Raw genomic sequence first — 15,747 nt, 5'->3', positions numbered from 1 at the left:
TCATTATTATTATTATTACATTTTGGTAGTGGCAAAGGTAGGTGTAATGATGATGCAGATGATGATATTAAGTATTAAAGCTGTCGTGACTGCATACAATTACTCGCTTGGTTTTTTCGGTAAAGTTACGTATGTAGGAATACAGTAAAATTAGATTAAAACAAAATGTTATTGTAGAAATAGGTTTTACCCTTTTGACTGGCACAAAAACTGACACCTTTATTCAAGGCATCGTGTTGTTGTTATGGCTAGTGTTGTTGTTGTGTTATTGTTGTTGTGTTATTGTTGTTGTGTTGTTATTGTTGTTGTGTTATTGTTGTTGTGTTATTGTTGTTGTTATTGTTGTGTTATTGTTGTGTTATTGGTGTTGTTATTGTTGTTGTTGTTGATGTTGTTGTTGTTGTGTTGTTGTTGTTATTGTTGTGTTATTGTTGTTGTGTTGTTATTGTTGTGTTGTTGTTGTTGTTTATTGTTGTTGTGTTATTGTTGTGTGATTGTTGTTGTTATTGTTGTTGTGTTATTGTTGTGTGATTGTTGTTGTTGTGTTATTGTTGTGTTATTGTTGTTATTGTTGTTGTTGTGTTGTTGTGTTATTGTTGTTGTGTTGTTGTGTTATTGTTGTTGTGTTGTTGTTATTGTTGTTGTTATTGTTGTTGTTATTGTTGTGATGTTGTTGTTGTGTTATTGTGTTATTGTTGTTGTTGTGGTGTTGTTGTTATTGTTGTTGTGTTATTGTTGTTGTTATTGTTGTTGTTGTGTATTGTTGTTGTGTTGTTGTTATTGTTGTGTATTGTTGTTGTGTTGTTGTTGTTATTGTTGTGTTGTCATTGTTGTTGTTATTGTTGTGTTGTTATTGTTGTTGTGTTGTTGTGTTGTTATTGTTGTTGTTATTGTTGTGTTGTTATTGTTGTTGTTATTGTTGTGTTATTGTTATTGTTGTGTTGTTATTGTTGTTGTTATTGTTGTTGTTATTGTTGTGTTGTTATTGTTGTTGTTATTGTTGTGATGTTGTTGTTGTGTTATTGTTGTTATTGTTGTTGTTGTTATTGTTGTGTTATTGTTGTGTAATTGTTGTTGTTATTGTTGTTATTGTTGTTGTTGTGTTATTGTGTTATTGTTGTTGTTGTGTTGTTGTGTTATTGTTGTTGTTGTTGTGTTGTTGTTATTGTGTATTGTTGTTATTGTTGTTGTTGTGTTATTGTGTTATTGTTGTTGTTGTGTTGTTGTTGTTATTGTTGTTGTTGTGTTATTGTTGTTGTTATTGTTGTTGTTATTGTTGTTGTGTTGTTGTTATTGTTGTTGTGTTGTTGTGTTATTGTTGTTGTTGTGTTGTTGTTGTTATTGTTGTTGTGTTGTTGTTATTGTTGTTGTGTTGTTGTGTTATTGTTGTTGTTGTGTTGTTGTTATTGTTGTTGTTGTGTTGTTGTGTTGTTGTTGTTGTTGCTGCCCCGGGCCTCACCTGGTGTGCTGTGTCTTCTCCATCACGAGCGGTAGCAGCGTGGGGGCGAGGTGACAGGCGGCGAGCTGAGACACAGCCCCAAGAGCCATGCTCACCTCCAACACACCACCACACTGCAAGTCCTACAGAGTATCATCATCATCATCAGTATCATCATCGTCATCAGTATCATCATCAGTATCATCATCAGTATCATCATCGTCAGTATCATCATCATCACTAGTAGTATCATCATCAGTATCATCATCATCAGTATCATCATCATCAGTATCATCATCATCATCAGTATCATCATCATCAGTATCATCATCATCATCACGTGAGACACAGCCCCAAGAGCCATGCTCACCTCCAACACACCACCACACTGCAAGTCCTACAGAGTATCATCATCATCATCAGTATCATCATCGTCATCAGTATCATCATCAGTATCATCATCAGTATCATCATCATCAGTATCATCATCATCAGTATCATCATCATCATCATCAGTATCATCATCATCAGTATCATCATCATCATCACGTGAGACACAGCCGCAAGAGCCATGCTCACCTCCAACACACCACCACACTGCAAGTCCTACAGAGTATCATCATCATCATCAGTATCATCATCGTCATCAGTATCATCATCAGTATCATCATCAGTATCATCATCGTCAGTATCATCATCATCACTAGTAGTATCATCATCAGTATCATCATCATCAGTATCATCATCATCAGTATCATCATCATCATCAGTATCATCATCATCAGTATCATCATCATCATCACGTGAGACACAGCCCCAAGAGCCATGCTCACCTCCAACACACCACCACACTGCAAGTCCTACAGAGTATCATCATCATCATCAGTATCATCATCGTCATCAGTATCATCATCAGTATCATCATCAGTATCATCATCGTCAGTATCATCATCATCACTAGTAGTATCATCATCAGTATCATCATCATCAGTATCATCATCGTCAGTATCATCATCACTAGTAGTATCATCATCATCGTCATCACGTGAGACACAGCCCCAAGAGCCATGCTCACCTCCAACACACCACCACACTGCAAGTCCTACAGAGTAGTAGTATCATCAGTATCATCATCATCAGTATCATCATCATCAGTATCATCATCGTCATTAGTATCATCATCACTAGTAGTATCATCATCATCATCAGTATCATCATCATCATCATCATCAGTATCATCATCATCACTAGTAGCATCATCATCATCATCAGTATTATCATCACTAGTAGTATCATCATCATCATCAGTATCATCATCGTCATCATCAGTATCATCATCGTCATTAGTATCATCATCATCAGTATCATCATCAGTATCAGTATCATCATCATCAGTATCATCATCGTCAGTAGTATCATCATCACTAGTAGTATCATCATCATCAGTAACATCATCATCACTAGTAGTATCATCATCAGTATCATCATCATCAGTAGTAGTATCATCATCGTCAGTAGTATCATCATCACTAGTATCATCATCATCAGTATCATCATCATCATCAGTAGTAGTATCATCATCATCAGTAGTAGTATCATCATCATCAGTAGTAGTATCATCATCATCATCATCATCGTCATCATCAGTAGTAGTATCATCAACATCAGTATCATCATCATCAGTATCATCATCACTAGTAGTAGTATCATCATCAGTATCATCACGTGAGACACATCGTCATCATCAGTAGTAGTATCAGTATCATCATCATCAGTATCATCATCGTCAGTATCATCATCACTAGTAGTATCATCATCATCGTCATCACGTGAGACACAGCCCCAAGAGCCATGCTCACCTCCAACACACCACCACACTGCAAGTCCTACAGAGTATCATCATCATCAGTATCATCATCGTCATCATCAGTATCATCATCACTAGTAGTATCATCATCATCAGTATCATCATCATCAGTATCATCATCATCAGTATCATCATCATCATCAGTATCATCATCATCATCAGTATCATCATCATCGTCATCATCAGTATCATCATCATCACTAGTAGTAGTATCATCATCATCATCATCACTAGTAGTATCATCATCGTCGTCATCATCAGTATCATCATCGTCAGTAGTATCATCATCATCAGTATCAGTATCATCATCACTAGTAGTAGTATCATCATCATCAGTATCAGTATCATCATCACTAGTAGTAGTATCATCATCATCAGTATCATCATCATCAGTATCATCATCAGTATCATCATCGTCATCATCAGTATCATCATCATCAGCATCATCATCAGTATCATCATCATCAGTATCATCATCATCAGTATCATCATCATCAGCATCATCATCATCATCAGTATCATCATCATCAGTATCATCATCATCAGTATCATCATCATCAGTATCATCATCATCAGTAGTAGTATCATCATCGATAGTAATATCATCAGTATCATCATCGTCAGTAGTAGTATCATCATCACCAACATCTTCATCATCATCATCAGCTGACCTTGATGATTGTATTCACCAGCAGCAGCATCAGCTCGTGGTCTTCATCCAGCAGTAGAGAGGCAGCAAGGTACCCTGGGAATCACAGAGGGAGGGGTTCACCATGACCCTGTCTCTGTCTCTCTGTCTCCTTGTCTCTGTCTCTGTCTGTCTCTGTCTCCCTGTGTCTCTGTGTCTCTGTGTCTCTGTCTCCCTGTCTGTCTCCCTGTGTCTCTGTGTCTCTGTCTCCCTGTCTGTCTCCCTGTGTCTCTGTGTCTCTGTCTCCCTGTCTCTGTCTCCCTGTCTGTCTCTGTCTCCCTGTGTCTCTGTCTCCCTGTGTCTCTGTGTCTCTGTGTCTCTGTCTCCTTGTCTCCCTGTGTCTCTGTCTCCCTGTCTCCTCGTGTCTCTGTCTCCTTGTCTGTCTCCCTGTGTCTTAGTCTCCCTGTCTGTCTCTGTCTCCCTGTGTCTCTGTCTCCCTGTGTCTCTGTCTCCCTGTGTCTCTGTGTCTCTGTCTCTCTTCTCCCTGTGTCTCTGTCTCCCTGTGTCTCTGTCTCCCTGTGTCTCTGTCTCCCTGTGTCTCTGTGTCTCTGTCTCTCTTCTCCCTGTCTGTCTCTGTCTCCCTGTGTCTCTGTCTCCCTGTGTCTCTGTCTCCCTGTGTCTCTGTGTCTCTGTCTCTCTTCTCCCTGTCTGTCTCCCTGTGTCTCTGTCTGTCTCTGTCTCCCTGTATGTCTCTGTCTCCTTGTCTGTCTCTGTATCCCTGTCTCCCTGTCTGTCTCCCTGTGTCTGTCTGTCTCTGTCTCCTTGTCTGTCTCCCTGTCTCCCTGTGTCTCTGTCTCCCTGTCTCCTTGTCTCCCTGTGTCTCTGTCTCCCTGTCTCCTTGTCTCCCTGTGTCTCTGTCTCCCTGTCTCTGTGTCTCTGTATCCCTGTCTCCTTGTGTGTCTCCCTGTGTCTCTGTCTCACTGTCTCCTTGTCTGTCTCCCTGTCTGTCTCTGTTTGTCTCTGTTTGTCTCTGTCTCCCTGTGTCTGTCTCCCTGTCTCCCTGTGTCTCTGTGTCTCTGTCTCCCTGTCTCCCTGTGTCTCTGTCTCCCTGTGTCTCTGTCTCCCTGTCTCCCTGTCTGTCTCCCTGTGTCTCTGTCTCCCTGTCTCCCTGTCTGTCTCCCTGTGTCTCTGTCTCCCTGTCTCCTTGTCTGTCTCCCTGTGTCTCTGTCTGTCTCTGTCTCCTTGTCTGTCTCCCTGTGTCTCTGTCTCCCTGTGTCTCTGTCTCCCTGTCTCCCTGTGTCTCTGTCTCTGTGTCTCTGTCTCCCTGTCTCCTTGTCTGTTTCTGTCTGTCTCTGTGTCTCTGTCTCCCTGTCTGTCTCTGTCTGTCTCTGTCTCTCTGTCTCCCTGTCTGTTTCTGTCTGTCTCTGTGTCTCTGTCTCCCTGTGTCTCTGTCTCCCTGTCTCCTTGTCTCCTTGTCTCCCTGTGTCTCTGTGTCTCTGTGTCTCTGTCTCCCTGTCTCCCTGTCTCCATGTCTCTCTGTCTCCCTGTCTCCCTGTCTGTCTCTGTCTCCCTGTGTCTCTGTCTCCCTGTCTCCCTGTCTCCCTGTCTCCATGTCTCTCTGTCTCCCTGTCTCCCTGTGTCTCTGTGTCTCTGTCTCCCTGTCTCCTTGTCTGTCTCTGTCTCCCTGTCTCCTCGTGTCTCTGTGTCTCTGTGTCTCTGTCTCCCTGTCTCTCTGTCTGTCTCCCTGTGTCTCTGTCTCACTGTCTCCTTGTCTGTCTCCCTGTGTCTCTGTGTCTCTGTCTGTCTCCCTGTGTCTTTGTCTGTCTCCCTGTGTCTCTGTCTCCCTGTGTCTCTGTCTCCCTGTGTCTCTGTCTCCCTGTGTCTCTGTCTCCCTGTCTCCCTGTCTGTCTCCCTGTGTCTCTGTCTCCCTGTGTCTCTGTCTCCCTGTCTCCCTGTCTGTCTCCCTGTCTCTCTGTCTCCCTGTGTCTCTGTCTCCCTGTGTCTCTGTCTCCCTGTCTCCCTGTGTCTCTGTCTGTCTCTGTCTCCCTGTCTCCTTGTCTCCCTGTGTCTCTGTCTCCCTGTCTGTCTCCCTGTGTCTCTGTCTCTCTGTCTGTCTCCCTGTGTCTCTGTCTCTCTGTCTGTCTCCCTGTGTCTCTGTCTCCCTGTCTCCCTGTGTCTCTGTCTCCCTGTCTGTCTCCCTGTGTCTCTGTCTCCCTGTCTCCCTGTCTGTCTCTGTGTCTCTGTGTCTCTGTCTCCCTGTCTCCCTGTGTCTCTGTGTCTCTGTCTCCCTGTCTCCCTGTCTGTCTCCCTGTGTCTGTCTCCCTGTCTCCCTGTCTGTCTCTGTCTCCCTGTCTCCCTCTCTCCCTGTATCTCTGTCTCCCTGTCTCCCTGTCTCCCTGTCTGTCTCTGTCTCCCTGTGTCTCTGTCTCCCTGTGTCTCTGTCTCCCTGTGTCTCTGTCTCCCTGTGTCTCTGTCTCCCTGTGTCTCTGTCTCCCTGTCTCCCTGTCTCCCTGTCTCCCTGTCTGTCTCCCTGTGTCTCTGTCTCCCTGTCTCCCTGTGTCCCTGTGTCTCTGTCTCCCTGTGTCTCTGTCTCCCTGTCTGTCTCTGTCTCCCTGTGTCTCTGTCTCCCTGTGTCTCTGTCTCCCTGTGTCTCTGTCTCCCTGTCTGTCTCCCTGTCTCTCTGTCTCCCTGTCCTGTCTCCCTGTGTCTCTGTCTCCCTGTCTCCCTGTTTGTCTCCCTGTCTGTCTCCCTGTCTGTCTCCCCGTCTGTCTCCCTGTCTCCCTGTGTCTCTGTCTCCCTGTGTCTCTGTCTCCGTGTCTCCCAGTCTCTCTGTCTCTGTGTCTCCCTGTCTGTCCCCCTGTCTGTCTCCCTGTCTCCCTGTGTCTCTGTCTCCGTGTGTCCCTGTGTCTCATCGTGCCAGGTTCACCGCGTGTCTCTCTGTCTCCCTGTCTCCCTGTGTCTCTGTCTCCCTGTGTCTCTGTCTCCCTGTGTCTCTGTCTCCCTGTCTGTCTCCCTGTCTCTCTGTCTCCCTGTCCTGTCTCCCTGTGTCTCTGTCTCCCTGTCTCCCTGTTTGTCTCCCTGTCTGTCTCCCTGTCTGTCTCCCCGTCTGTCTCCCTGTCTCCCTGTGTCTCTGTCTCCCTGTGTCTCTGTCTCCGTGTCTCCCAGTCTCTCTGTCTCTGTGTCTCCCTGTCTGTCCCCCTGTCTGTCTCCCTGTCTCCCTGTGTCTCTGTCTCCGTGTGTCCCTGTGTCTCATCGTGCCAGGTTCACCGCGTGTCTCTCTGTCTCCCTGTGTCTCCCTGTGTCTCTGTCTCCCTGTGTCTCTGTCTCCCTGTGTCTCTGTCTCCCTGTGTCTCTGTCTCCCTGTGTCTCTGTCTCCCTGTGTCCCTGTGTCTCTGTCTCCCTGTGTCTCTGTCTCCCTGTCTCCCTGTGTCCCTGTCTCCCTGTGTCCCTGTGTCTCTGTCTCTCTGTCTCCCTGTCTCCCTGTCTCCCTGTCTCCCTGTCTGTCTCCCTGTGTCTCTGTCTCCCTGTCTCCCTGTGTCCCTGTGTCTCTGTCTCCCTGTGTCTCTGTCTCCCTGTCTGTCTCTGTCTCCCTGTGTCCCTGTCTCCCTGTCTGTCTCCCTGTGTCTCTGTCTCCCTGTGTCTCTGTCTCCCTGTCTGTCTCCCTGTCTCTCTGTCTCCCTGTCCTGTCTCCCTGTGTCTCTGTCTCCCTGTCTCCCTGTTTGTCTCCCTGTCTGTCTCCCTGTCTGTCTCCCCGTCTGTCTCCCTGTGTCTCTGTCTCCCTGTGTCTCTGTCTCCGTGTCTCCCAGTCTCTCTGTCTCTGTGTCTCCCTGTCTGTCCCCCTGTCTGTCTCCCTGTCTCCCTGTGTCTCTGTCTCCGTGTGTCCCTGTGTCTCATCGTGCCAGGTTCACCGCGTGTCTCTCTGTCTCCCTGTGTCTCCCTGTGTCTCTGTCTCCCTGTGTGTCTCCCTGTGTCTCTGTCTCCCTGTGTCTCCCTGTGTCTCCCTGTGTCTCTGTCTCCCTGTGTCTCCCTGTATCTCTGTCTCCCTGTGTCTCTCTGTCTCCCTGTCTCCCTGTGTCTCCCTGTGTCTCTCTGTCTCCCTGTGTGTCTCCCTGTGTCTTCCTGTGTCTGTCTCCCTGTGTCTTCCTGTGTGTGTCTCCCTGTGTGTCTCCCTGTGTGTCTCTCTGTCTCCCTGTCTCCCTGTCTCCCTATGTGTCTCTCTGTCTCCCTGTCTCCCTGTGTGTCTCTGTCTCCCTGTCTCCCTGTCTCCCTGTGTCTCCCTGTCTCCCTGTGTGTCTCCCTGTGTGTCTCCCTGTCTCCCTGTGTGTCTCCCTGTCTCCCTGTCTCCCTGTGTGTCTCTCTGTCTCCCTGTGTCTCCCTGTCTCCCTGTGTGTCTCCCTGTGTCTCTCTGTCTCCCTGTGTGTCTCCCTGTGTCTCTCTCTGTCTCCCTGTGTCTCTGTCTCCCTGTGTGTCTCCCTGTGTCTCTGTCTCCCTGTGTGTCTCCCTGTGTCTCTGTCTCCCTGTGTCTCCCTGTGTCTCCCTGTGTCTCCCTGTATCTCTGTCTCCCTGTCTCCCTGTGTCTCCCTGTGTGTCTCTCTGTCTCCCTGTGTGTCTCCCTGTGTCTTCCTGTGTCTGTCTCCCTGTGTCTCCCTGTGTGTCTCCCTGTGTGTCTCCCTGTGTGTCTCTCTGTCTCCCTGTGTGTCTCTCTGTCTCCCTGTCTCCCTGTGTGTCTCTGTCTCCCTGTCTCCCTGTCTCCCTGTCTCCCTGTGTCTCCCTGTGTGTCTCCCTGTGTCTGTCTCCGTGTGTCTGTCTCCCTGTGTCTGTCTCCCTGTGTGTCTCCCTGTGTCTCCCTGTGTGTCTCTCTCTGTCTCCCTGTGTCTCCCTGTGTGTCTCCCTGTGTCTCTGTCTCTCTCTCTGTCTCCCTGTCTCCCTGTCTCCCTGTGTCTCTCTCCCTGTGTCTCACCGCTGCGTCGCTGTCCCAGGCTGCCACGCTGTGCCAGGTTCACCGCGTGTGTCTCTGTCTCCCTGTGTCTCTGTCTCCCTGTGTGTCTCCCTGTGTCTCTGTCTCCCTGTCTCCCTGTGTCTCCCTGTCTCTCTGTGTGTCTCCCTCTGTCTCCCTGTGTCTCTCTCCCTGTGTCTCACCGCTGCGTCGCTGTCCCAGGCTGCCACGCTGTGCCAGGTTCACGGCGTGTCTCCCTGTGTCTCTGTCTCCCTGTGTCTCTCTCTGTCTCCCTGTCTCCCTGTGTCTCTGTCTCCCTGTGTCTCCCTGTCTCTCTGTGTCTCCCTGTCTCTGTCTCCCTGTGTGTCTCTCTGTCTCCCTGTGTGTCTCCCTGTCTCCCTGTGTCTCTGTCTCCCTGTCTCCCTGTCCCCCTGTGTCTGTCTCCCTGTCTCCCTGTGTCTCTGTCTCTCCCTGTGTCTGTCTCCCTGTGTCTCACCACTGCGTCGCTGTCCCAGGCTGCCACGCTGTGCCAGGTTCACGGCGTGTCTCCCTGTGTCTCTGTCTCCCTGTGTCTCTCTGTCTCCCTGTGTGTCTCTGTCTCCCTGTCTCCCTGTCTCCCTGTGTGTCTCCCTGTGTGTCTCCCTGTGTCTCCCTGTGTCTCCCTGTGTCTCTGTCTCCCTGTGTCTCCCTGTGTCTCTCTCCGTGTGTCTCCCTGTGTCTGTCTCCCTGTGTGTCTCACCGCTGCGTCGCTGTCCCAGGCTGCCACGCTGTGCCAGGTTCACCGCGTGTGTCTCTGTCTCCCTGTGTCTCTGTCTCCCTGTGTGTCTCCCTGTGTGTCTCCCTGTGTGTCTCTGTCTCCCTGTGTGTCTCCCTGTGTCTCTGTCTCCCTGTGTGTCTCCCTGTGTGTCTCCCTGTGTCTCTGTCTCCCTGTGTGTCTCCCTGTGTGTCTCCCTGTGTGTCTCCCTGTGTGTCTCTGTCTCCCTGTGTGTCTCCCTGTGTCTCTGTCTCCCTGTGTGTCTCCCTGTGTGTCTCCCTGTGTCTCTCTGTCTCCCTGTGTCTCCCTGTGTGTCTCTCTCTCTGTCTCCCTGTGTGTCTCCCTGTGTCTCTCTGTCTCCCTGTGTGTCTCCCTGTGTCTCTGTCTCCCTGTCTCCCTGTGTCTGTCTCCCTGTGTGTCTCACCGCTGCGTCGCTGTCCCAGGCTGCCACGCTGTGCCAGGTTCACCGCGTGTGTCTCTGTCTCCCTGTGTCTCTGTCTCCCTGTGTGTCTCCCTGTGTGTCTCTCTCTGTCTCCCTGTGTCTCTCTGTGTCTCCCTGTGTCTCCCTGTCTCCCTGTGTGTCTCCCTGTGTCTCCCTGTGTCTCTGTCTCCCTGTGTCTCCCTGTCTCTCTGTGTGTCTCCCTCTGTCTCCCTGTGTCTCTGTCTCCCTGTGTCTCACCGCTGCGTCGCTGTCCCAGGCTGCCACGCTGTGCCAGGTTCACGGCGTGTCTCCCTGTCTCCCTGTCTCCCTGTGTCTCTCTCTGTCTCCCTGTGTGTCTCCCTGTGTGTCTCCCTGTGTGTCTCTGTCTCCCTGTGTGTCTCCCTGTGTCTCTGTCTCCCTGTGTCTCCCTGTGTCTCTCTCTGTCTCCCTGTCTCCCTGTGTCTGTCTCTCCGTGTGTCTCACCGCTGCGTCGCTGTCCCAGGCTGCCACGCTGTGCCAGGTTCACCGCGTGTCTCTCTGTCTCCCTGTGTGTCTCCCTGTGTCTCTCTCTGTCTCCCTGTGTCTCTCTGTCTCCCTGTGTGTCTCCCTGTGTCTCCCTGTGTGTCTCCCTGTCTGTCTCCCTGTGTCTCTCTGTCTCCCTGTGTGTCTCCCTGTGTCTCTCTCTGTCTCCCTGTGTCTCTCTGTCTCCCTGTGTGTCTCCCTGTGTCTCCCTGTGTGTCTCCCTGTCTGTCTCCCTGTGTCTCCCTGTGTGTCTCCCTGTGTCTCTGTCTCTCTCTCTGTCTCCCTGTCTCCCTGTCTCCCTGTCTCCCTGTGTCTCCCTGTGTCCCTGTCTCCCTGTGTGTCTCCCTGTGTCTCCCTGTGTGTCTCCCTGTGTCTCCCTGTCTCCCTGTGTGTCTCCCTGTCTCCCTGTGTGTCTCACCACTGCGTCGCTGTCCCAGGCTGCCACGCTGTGCCAGGTTCACCGTGTCTCCCTGTGTCTCTCTGTGTGTCTCCCTGTCTCTCTGTCTCCCTGTGTCTCCCTGTGTGTCTCCCTGTGTGTCTCTCTCTCTGTCTCCCTGTGTGTCTCCCTGTGTCTCTCTGTCTCCCTGTGTGTCTCCCTGTGTCTCTGTCTCCCTGTCTCCCTGTCTCCCTGTGTCTCACCGCTGCGTCGCTGTCCCAGGCTGCCACGCTGTGCCAGGTTCACGGCGTGGATGTGGGCGAAGGGAGCCGAGTAGCCCAGCGTCTCGCAGTAGACGGCACGTGACAAACACTCACGGAGATCCCTCTGTATCATCATCAGCATCATCATCAGCATCATCATCGTCATCAGTGTCATCATCATCAGTGTCACCATCATCATCATCAGTGTCACCATCATCATCATCATCAGTGTCACCATCATCATCAGTGTCACCATCATCGTCATCAGTGTCACCATCATCAGCAGCATCACCATCATCATCAGCAGTGTCACCATCAGCAGTGTCACCATCATCATCATCAGCAGTGTCACCATCATCAGCAGCGTCACCATCATCAGCAGTGTCACCATCATCATCATCAGTGTCACCATCATCATCATCAGTGTCACCATCATCAGCAGTGTCACCATCATCATCATCATCAGTGTCACCATCATCAGCAGTGTCACCATCATCATCATTGTCACCATCATCAGCAGTGTCACCATCATCATCATCATCAGCATCATCAGCATCGTCATCAGTGTCACCATCATCAGCAGTGTCACCATCATCATCATCAGCATCATCAGCATCGTCATCAGTGTCACCATCATCAGCAGTGTCACCATCATCATCATCAGCATCATCAGCCGTGTCACCATCATCATCATCAGCATCATCAGCATCGTCATCAGTGTCACCATCATCAGCAGTGTCACCATCATCATCATCAGCATCATCAGCCGTGTCACCATCATCATCATCAGCATCGTCATCAGTGTCACCATCATCAGTGTCACCATCATCATCATCAGCATCATCAGCAGTGTCACCATCATCATCATCATCAGCATCGTCATCAGTGTCACCATCATCATCATCATCAGCATCGTCATCAGTGTCACCATCACCAGCAGTGTCACCATCATCATCATCAGCATCATCAGCAGTGTCACCATCATCATCAGTGTCACCATCATCATCATCAGCAGCAGCAGTGCTATAATAATCATCAGCAGCAGTGTCATCATCAGTATTGTCATCATCATCGGCAGTGTCAAAATCATCATCAGCAGTGCCATCATCATCATCAGTGCCATCATCATCAGTGTCACAATCATCATCAGCAGCAGTGTCATCATCAGTGTCATCATCATCATCGGCAGTAACATCATAATCATCAACAGCAGTGTCATCATCATCAGCAGCAGTGCCATCACCATCATCAGCAGCAGTGCCATCACCATCATCACCAGCAGTGTCATCATCAGCATCATGATGATGACACTGATGATGATGCTGATGATGATGCTGATGGTGCCACTCACCACCGTCGTGAGGGGTGATGCCATCTGCTCCTTGAGAGACGCCAACTCCCTCCTCACCACAACATCCTCCTCCTGTACCCAGTAACATCAGCATCATCATCAGCATCATCATCAGCAGTAGTAACATCAGCAGCAGCATCAGCAACATCATCATCAATAGCATCATCATCAGTAGTATCATCATCAGTAGCATCATCTTCATTATCAGTAGTAACATATTCCTCCTGTACCTAGCAGCATCATCATCAGCATCATCATCAGCAGTAGTAACATCAGCAGCAGCATCAGCAACATCATCATCAGTAGTATCATTATCAGTAGTAACATCTTCCTCCTGTAACTAGCAGCATCATCAGCGGCATCATCATCAGCAACCATTATAAGACTACTACTACTGCTACTACTGCTGCTGCTACTACTGCTGCTACTACTGCTGCTACTGCTGCTACACTACTACTGCTACTACTGCTGCTACTGCTACTACTGCTACACTACTACTACACTACTACTGTTGCTACTACTGCTACCACTACTGCTACTGCTACCACTACTGCTATACTACTACTGCTATACTACTACTGCTACTACTGCTGCTGCTACTACTGCTGCTACTACTGCTGCTGCTACTACTACTGCTACTACTGCTGCTACTACTGCTGCTACTGCTGCTACACTACTACTGCTGCTACTACTACTACACTACTGCTACACTACTACTACACTACTACTGTTGCTACTACTACTACTGCTACCACTACTGCTACTGCTACCACTACTGCTACCACTACTGCTATACTACTACTGCTACTACTACACTACTGCTACACTACACTACTACTACACTACTACTACTACACTACATACTACACTACTACTAGACTACATACTACACTACTACTACACTACATACTAACTACACTACTACTACACTACTACAACTACACTACAACTACACTACTACTACTACACTACTACTACACTACTACTGCTACACTACTACTACACTACTACTACTACACTACTACTACTACACTACTACTACTACACTACTACTACACTACTACTACACTACTACTACTACACTACTACTACACTACTACTACACTACTACTACACTACTGCTACACTACTACTACACTACTACACTACTACTACACTACTACTACTACATACTACACTACTACTACTACACTACTAATACTACACTACTACTACACTACTACTATTACACTACTACTGCTACACTACTACTGCTACACTACTACTGCTACTACACTACTACTACTACACTACTGCTACACTACTACTGCTACACTACTACTGCTACTACACTACTACTACACTACTGCTACTGCTACACTACATACTACACTACTAATACACTACATACTACACTACTAATACACTACTGCTACACTACTACACTACTACTACTACAACACTACTACACTACTACACCACTACTACTACTACTACACTACTACTACTATACTACTACTACACTACTGCTACACTAATACACTACTACTACAACACCACTACTACTACACCACTACTACTACACCACTACTACTCCACTACTACTACACCACTACTACTCCACTACTACTGCTACTGCCACTACTACTCCACTACTACTGCTACACTACTGCTACACTACTAATACACTACATACTACTACTACTACACCACTACTACTCCACTACTACTCCACTACTACTGCTACTGCTACACTACTGCTACACTAATACACTACTACTACAACACTACTACACTACTACACCACTACTACTACTACACTACTACTACACTACTACTACTATACTACTACTACACTACTGCTACACTAATACACTACTACTACAACACCACTACTACTACACCACTACTACTACACCACTACTACTACACTACTACTACTACACTACTACTACTATACTACTACTACACTACTGCTACACTAATACACTACTACTACAACACCACTACTACTACACCACTACTACTACACCACTACTACTACACCACTACTACTACACCACTACTACTCCACTACTACTACACCACTACTACTCCACTACTACTGCCACTGCTACTCCACCTGCTTGCTGGTTGCCGCGCAGAGCGCCCTGACGAGGCCGCCGAGACCTCCCCGCGCAGCGGCGGCCCCCCCAACGCCGGGGCCGCGGGCTACCCCACTCGCGTCCAGAGACGCCAGGCTCCAGAAGGTCCTCTGGAGAATGTCGCTCATCCTCACCGCCGCCGCGGTGCTGGTGAGGAGGTGGTGGTGAGTGTGGTGGTGAGGGTGGTGGTGAGGGAGGGTGGTGAGGGAGGTGGTGAGGGAGGTGGTGAGGGAGGTGATGAGGAGGGTGGTGGTGAGGGTGGTGGTGAGGGAGGTGATGAGGGTGGTGGTGGTGAGGGTGGTGGTGGTGAGGGAGGTGATGAGGGTGGTGGTGAGGGAGGTGGGTGAGTGAGGGAGGTGGTGAGGGAGGGTGGTGAGGGTGAGTGAGGAGTTGGTGAGGGAGGTGGTGAGGGAGGTGGTGAGGGAGGTGGTGAGGGTGGTGGTGAGGGTGGTGGTGAGGGAGGTGGTGGTGAGGGAGGTGGTGAGGGAGGTGGTGAGGGAGGTGGTGAGGGTGGTGGTGAGGGTGGTGGTGAGGGAGGTGGTGGTGAGGGAGGTGGTGAGGGAGGTGGTGAGGGAGGTGGTGAGGGAGGGTGGTGAGGGAGGTGGTGAGGGTGGTGGTGAGGGAGGTGGTGAGGGAGGTGGTGAGGGAGGTGGTGAGGGAGGTGGTGAGGGAGGTGGTGAGGGAGGTGGTGAGGGAGGTGGTGAGGGTGGTGGTGAGGGTGGTGGTGAGGGAGGTGGTGAGGGAGGTGGTGAGGAGAGTGGGTGAGGGAGGTGGTGAGGGTGGTGGTGAGGGAGGTGGTGAGGGAGGTGGTGAGGGAGGTGGTGAGGGAGGTGGTGAGGGTGGTGGTGAGGGAGGTGGTGAGGGAGGTGGTGAGGAGAGTGGGTGAGGGAGGTGGTGAGGGTGGTGGTGAGGGTGGTGGTGAGTGTGGTGGGTGAGGGAGGGTGGGTGAGGGAGGTGGTGAGGGAGGTGGTGAGGAGGGTGGTGAGGGAGGTGGTGAGGGAGGTGGTGAGGGAGGGTGAGGGAGGTGGTGAGGGAGGAGTTGGTGAGGGAGGGTGGTGAGGGTGAGTG

General features: G+C 49.6%; 2 protein-coding genes across 2 annotated transcripts; both read right to left on the bottom strand.

Annotated features, from left to right (window-relative positions):
* Window positions 1-2,662: 2,662 nt before the first annotated feature.
* LOC142923954 (uncharacterized) lies at window positions 2,663-14,807 on the bottom strand. Its single transcript, XM_076064982.1, has 5 exons — window positions 14,658-14,807; window positions 11,206-11,287; window positions 9,073-10,067; window positions 3,977-4,050; window positions 2,663-3,324 (listed from the first exon to the last, which is right to left on the bottom strand). Exons 1-3 carry the CDS (start codon window positions 14,805-14,807, stop codon window positions 9,112-9,114), a joined length of 1,188 nt encoding a protein of 395 aa, XP_075921097.1. The 3' UTR covers window positions 2,663-3,324; window positions 3,977-4,050; window positions 9,073-9,111.
* Window positions 4,561-6,846, bottom strand: LOC142923950 (uncharacterized; the record flags this gene model as incomplete). Its single annotated transcript, XM_076064974.1, has 1 exon — window positions 4,561-6,846. A coding segment is annotated over one exon (2,286 nt), but the record flags the coding sequence as incomplete, so codon positions are not given.
* Window positions 14,808-15,747: the final 940 nt, after the last annotated feature.

This window comes from Petromyzon marinus, unplaced genomic scaffold (assembly GCF_048934315.1).
Source record: "Petromyzon marinus isolate PM22_M1 ecotype Great Lakes invasive population unplaced genomic scaffold, UKy_Petmar_22M1.pri1.0 PM_Scaffold_95, whole genome shotgun sequence".
Classification (NCBI taxonomy): domain Eukaryota; kingdom Metazoa; phylum Chordata; class Hyperoartia; order Petromyzontiformes; family Petromyzontidae; genus Petromyzon; species Petromyzon marinus.
The sequence above is the reverse complement of the archived record's forward strand: the minus strand, read 5'-3'. Positions and strand labels throughout refer to the sequence as shown.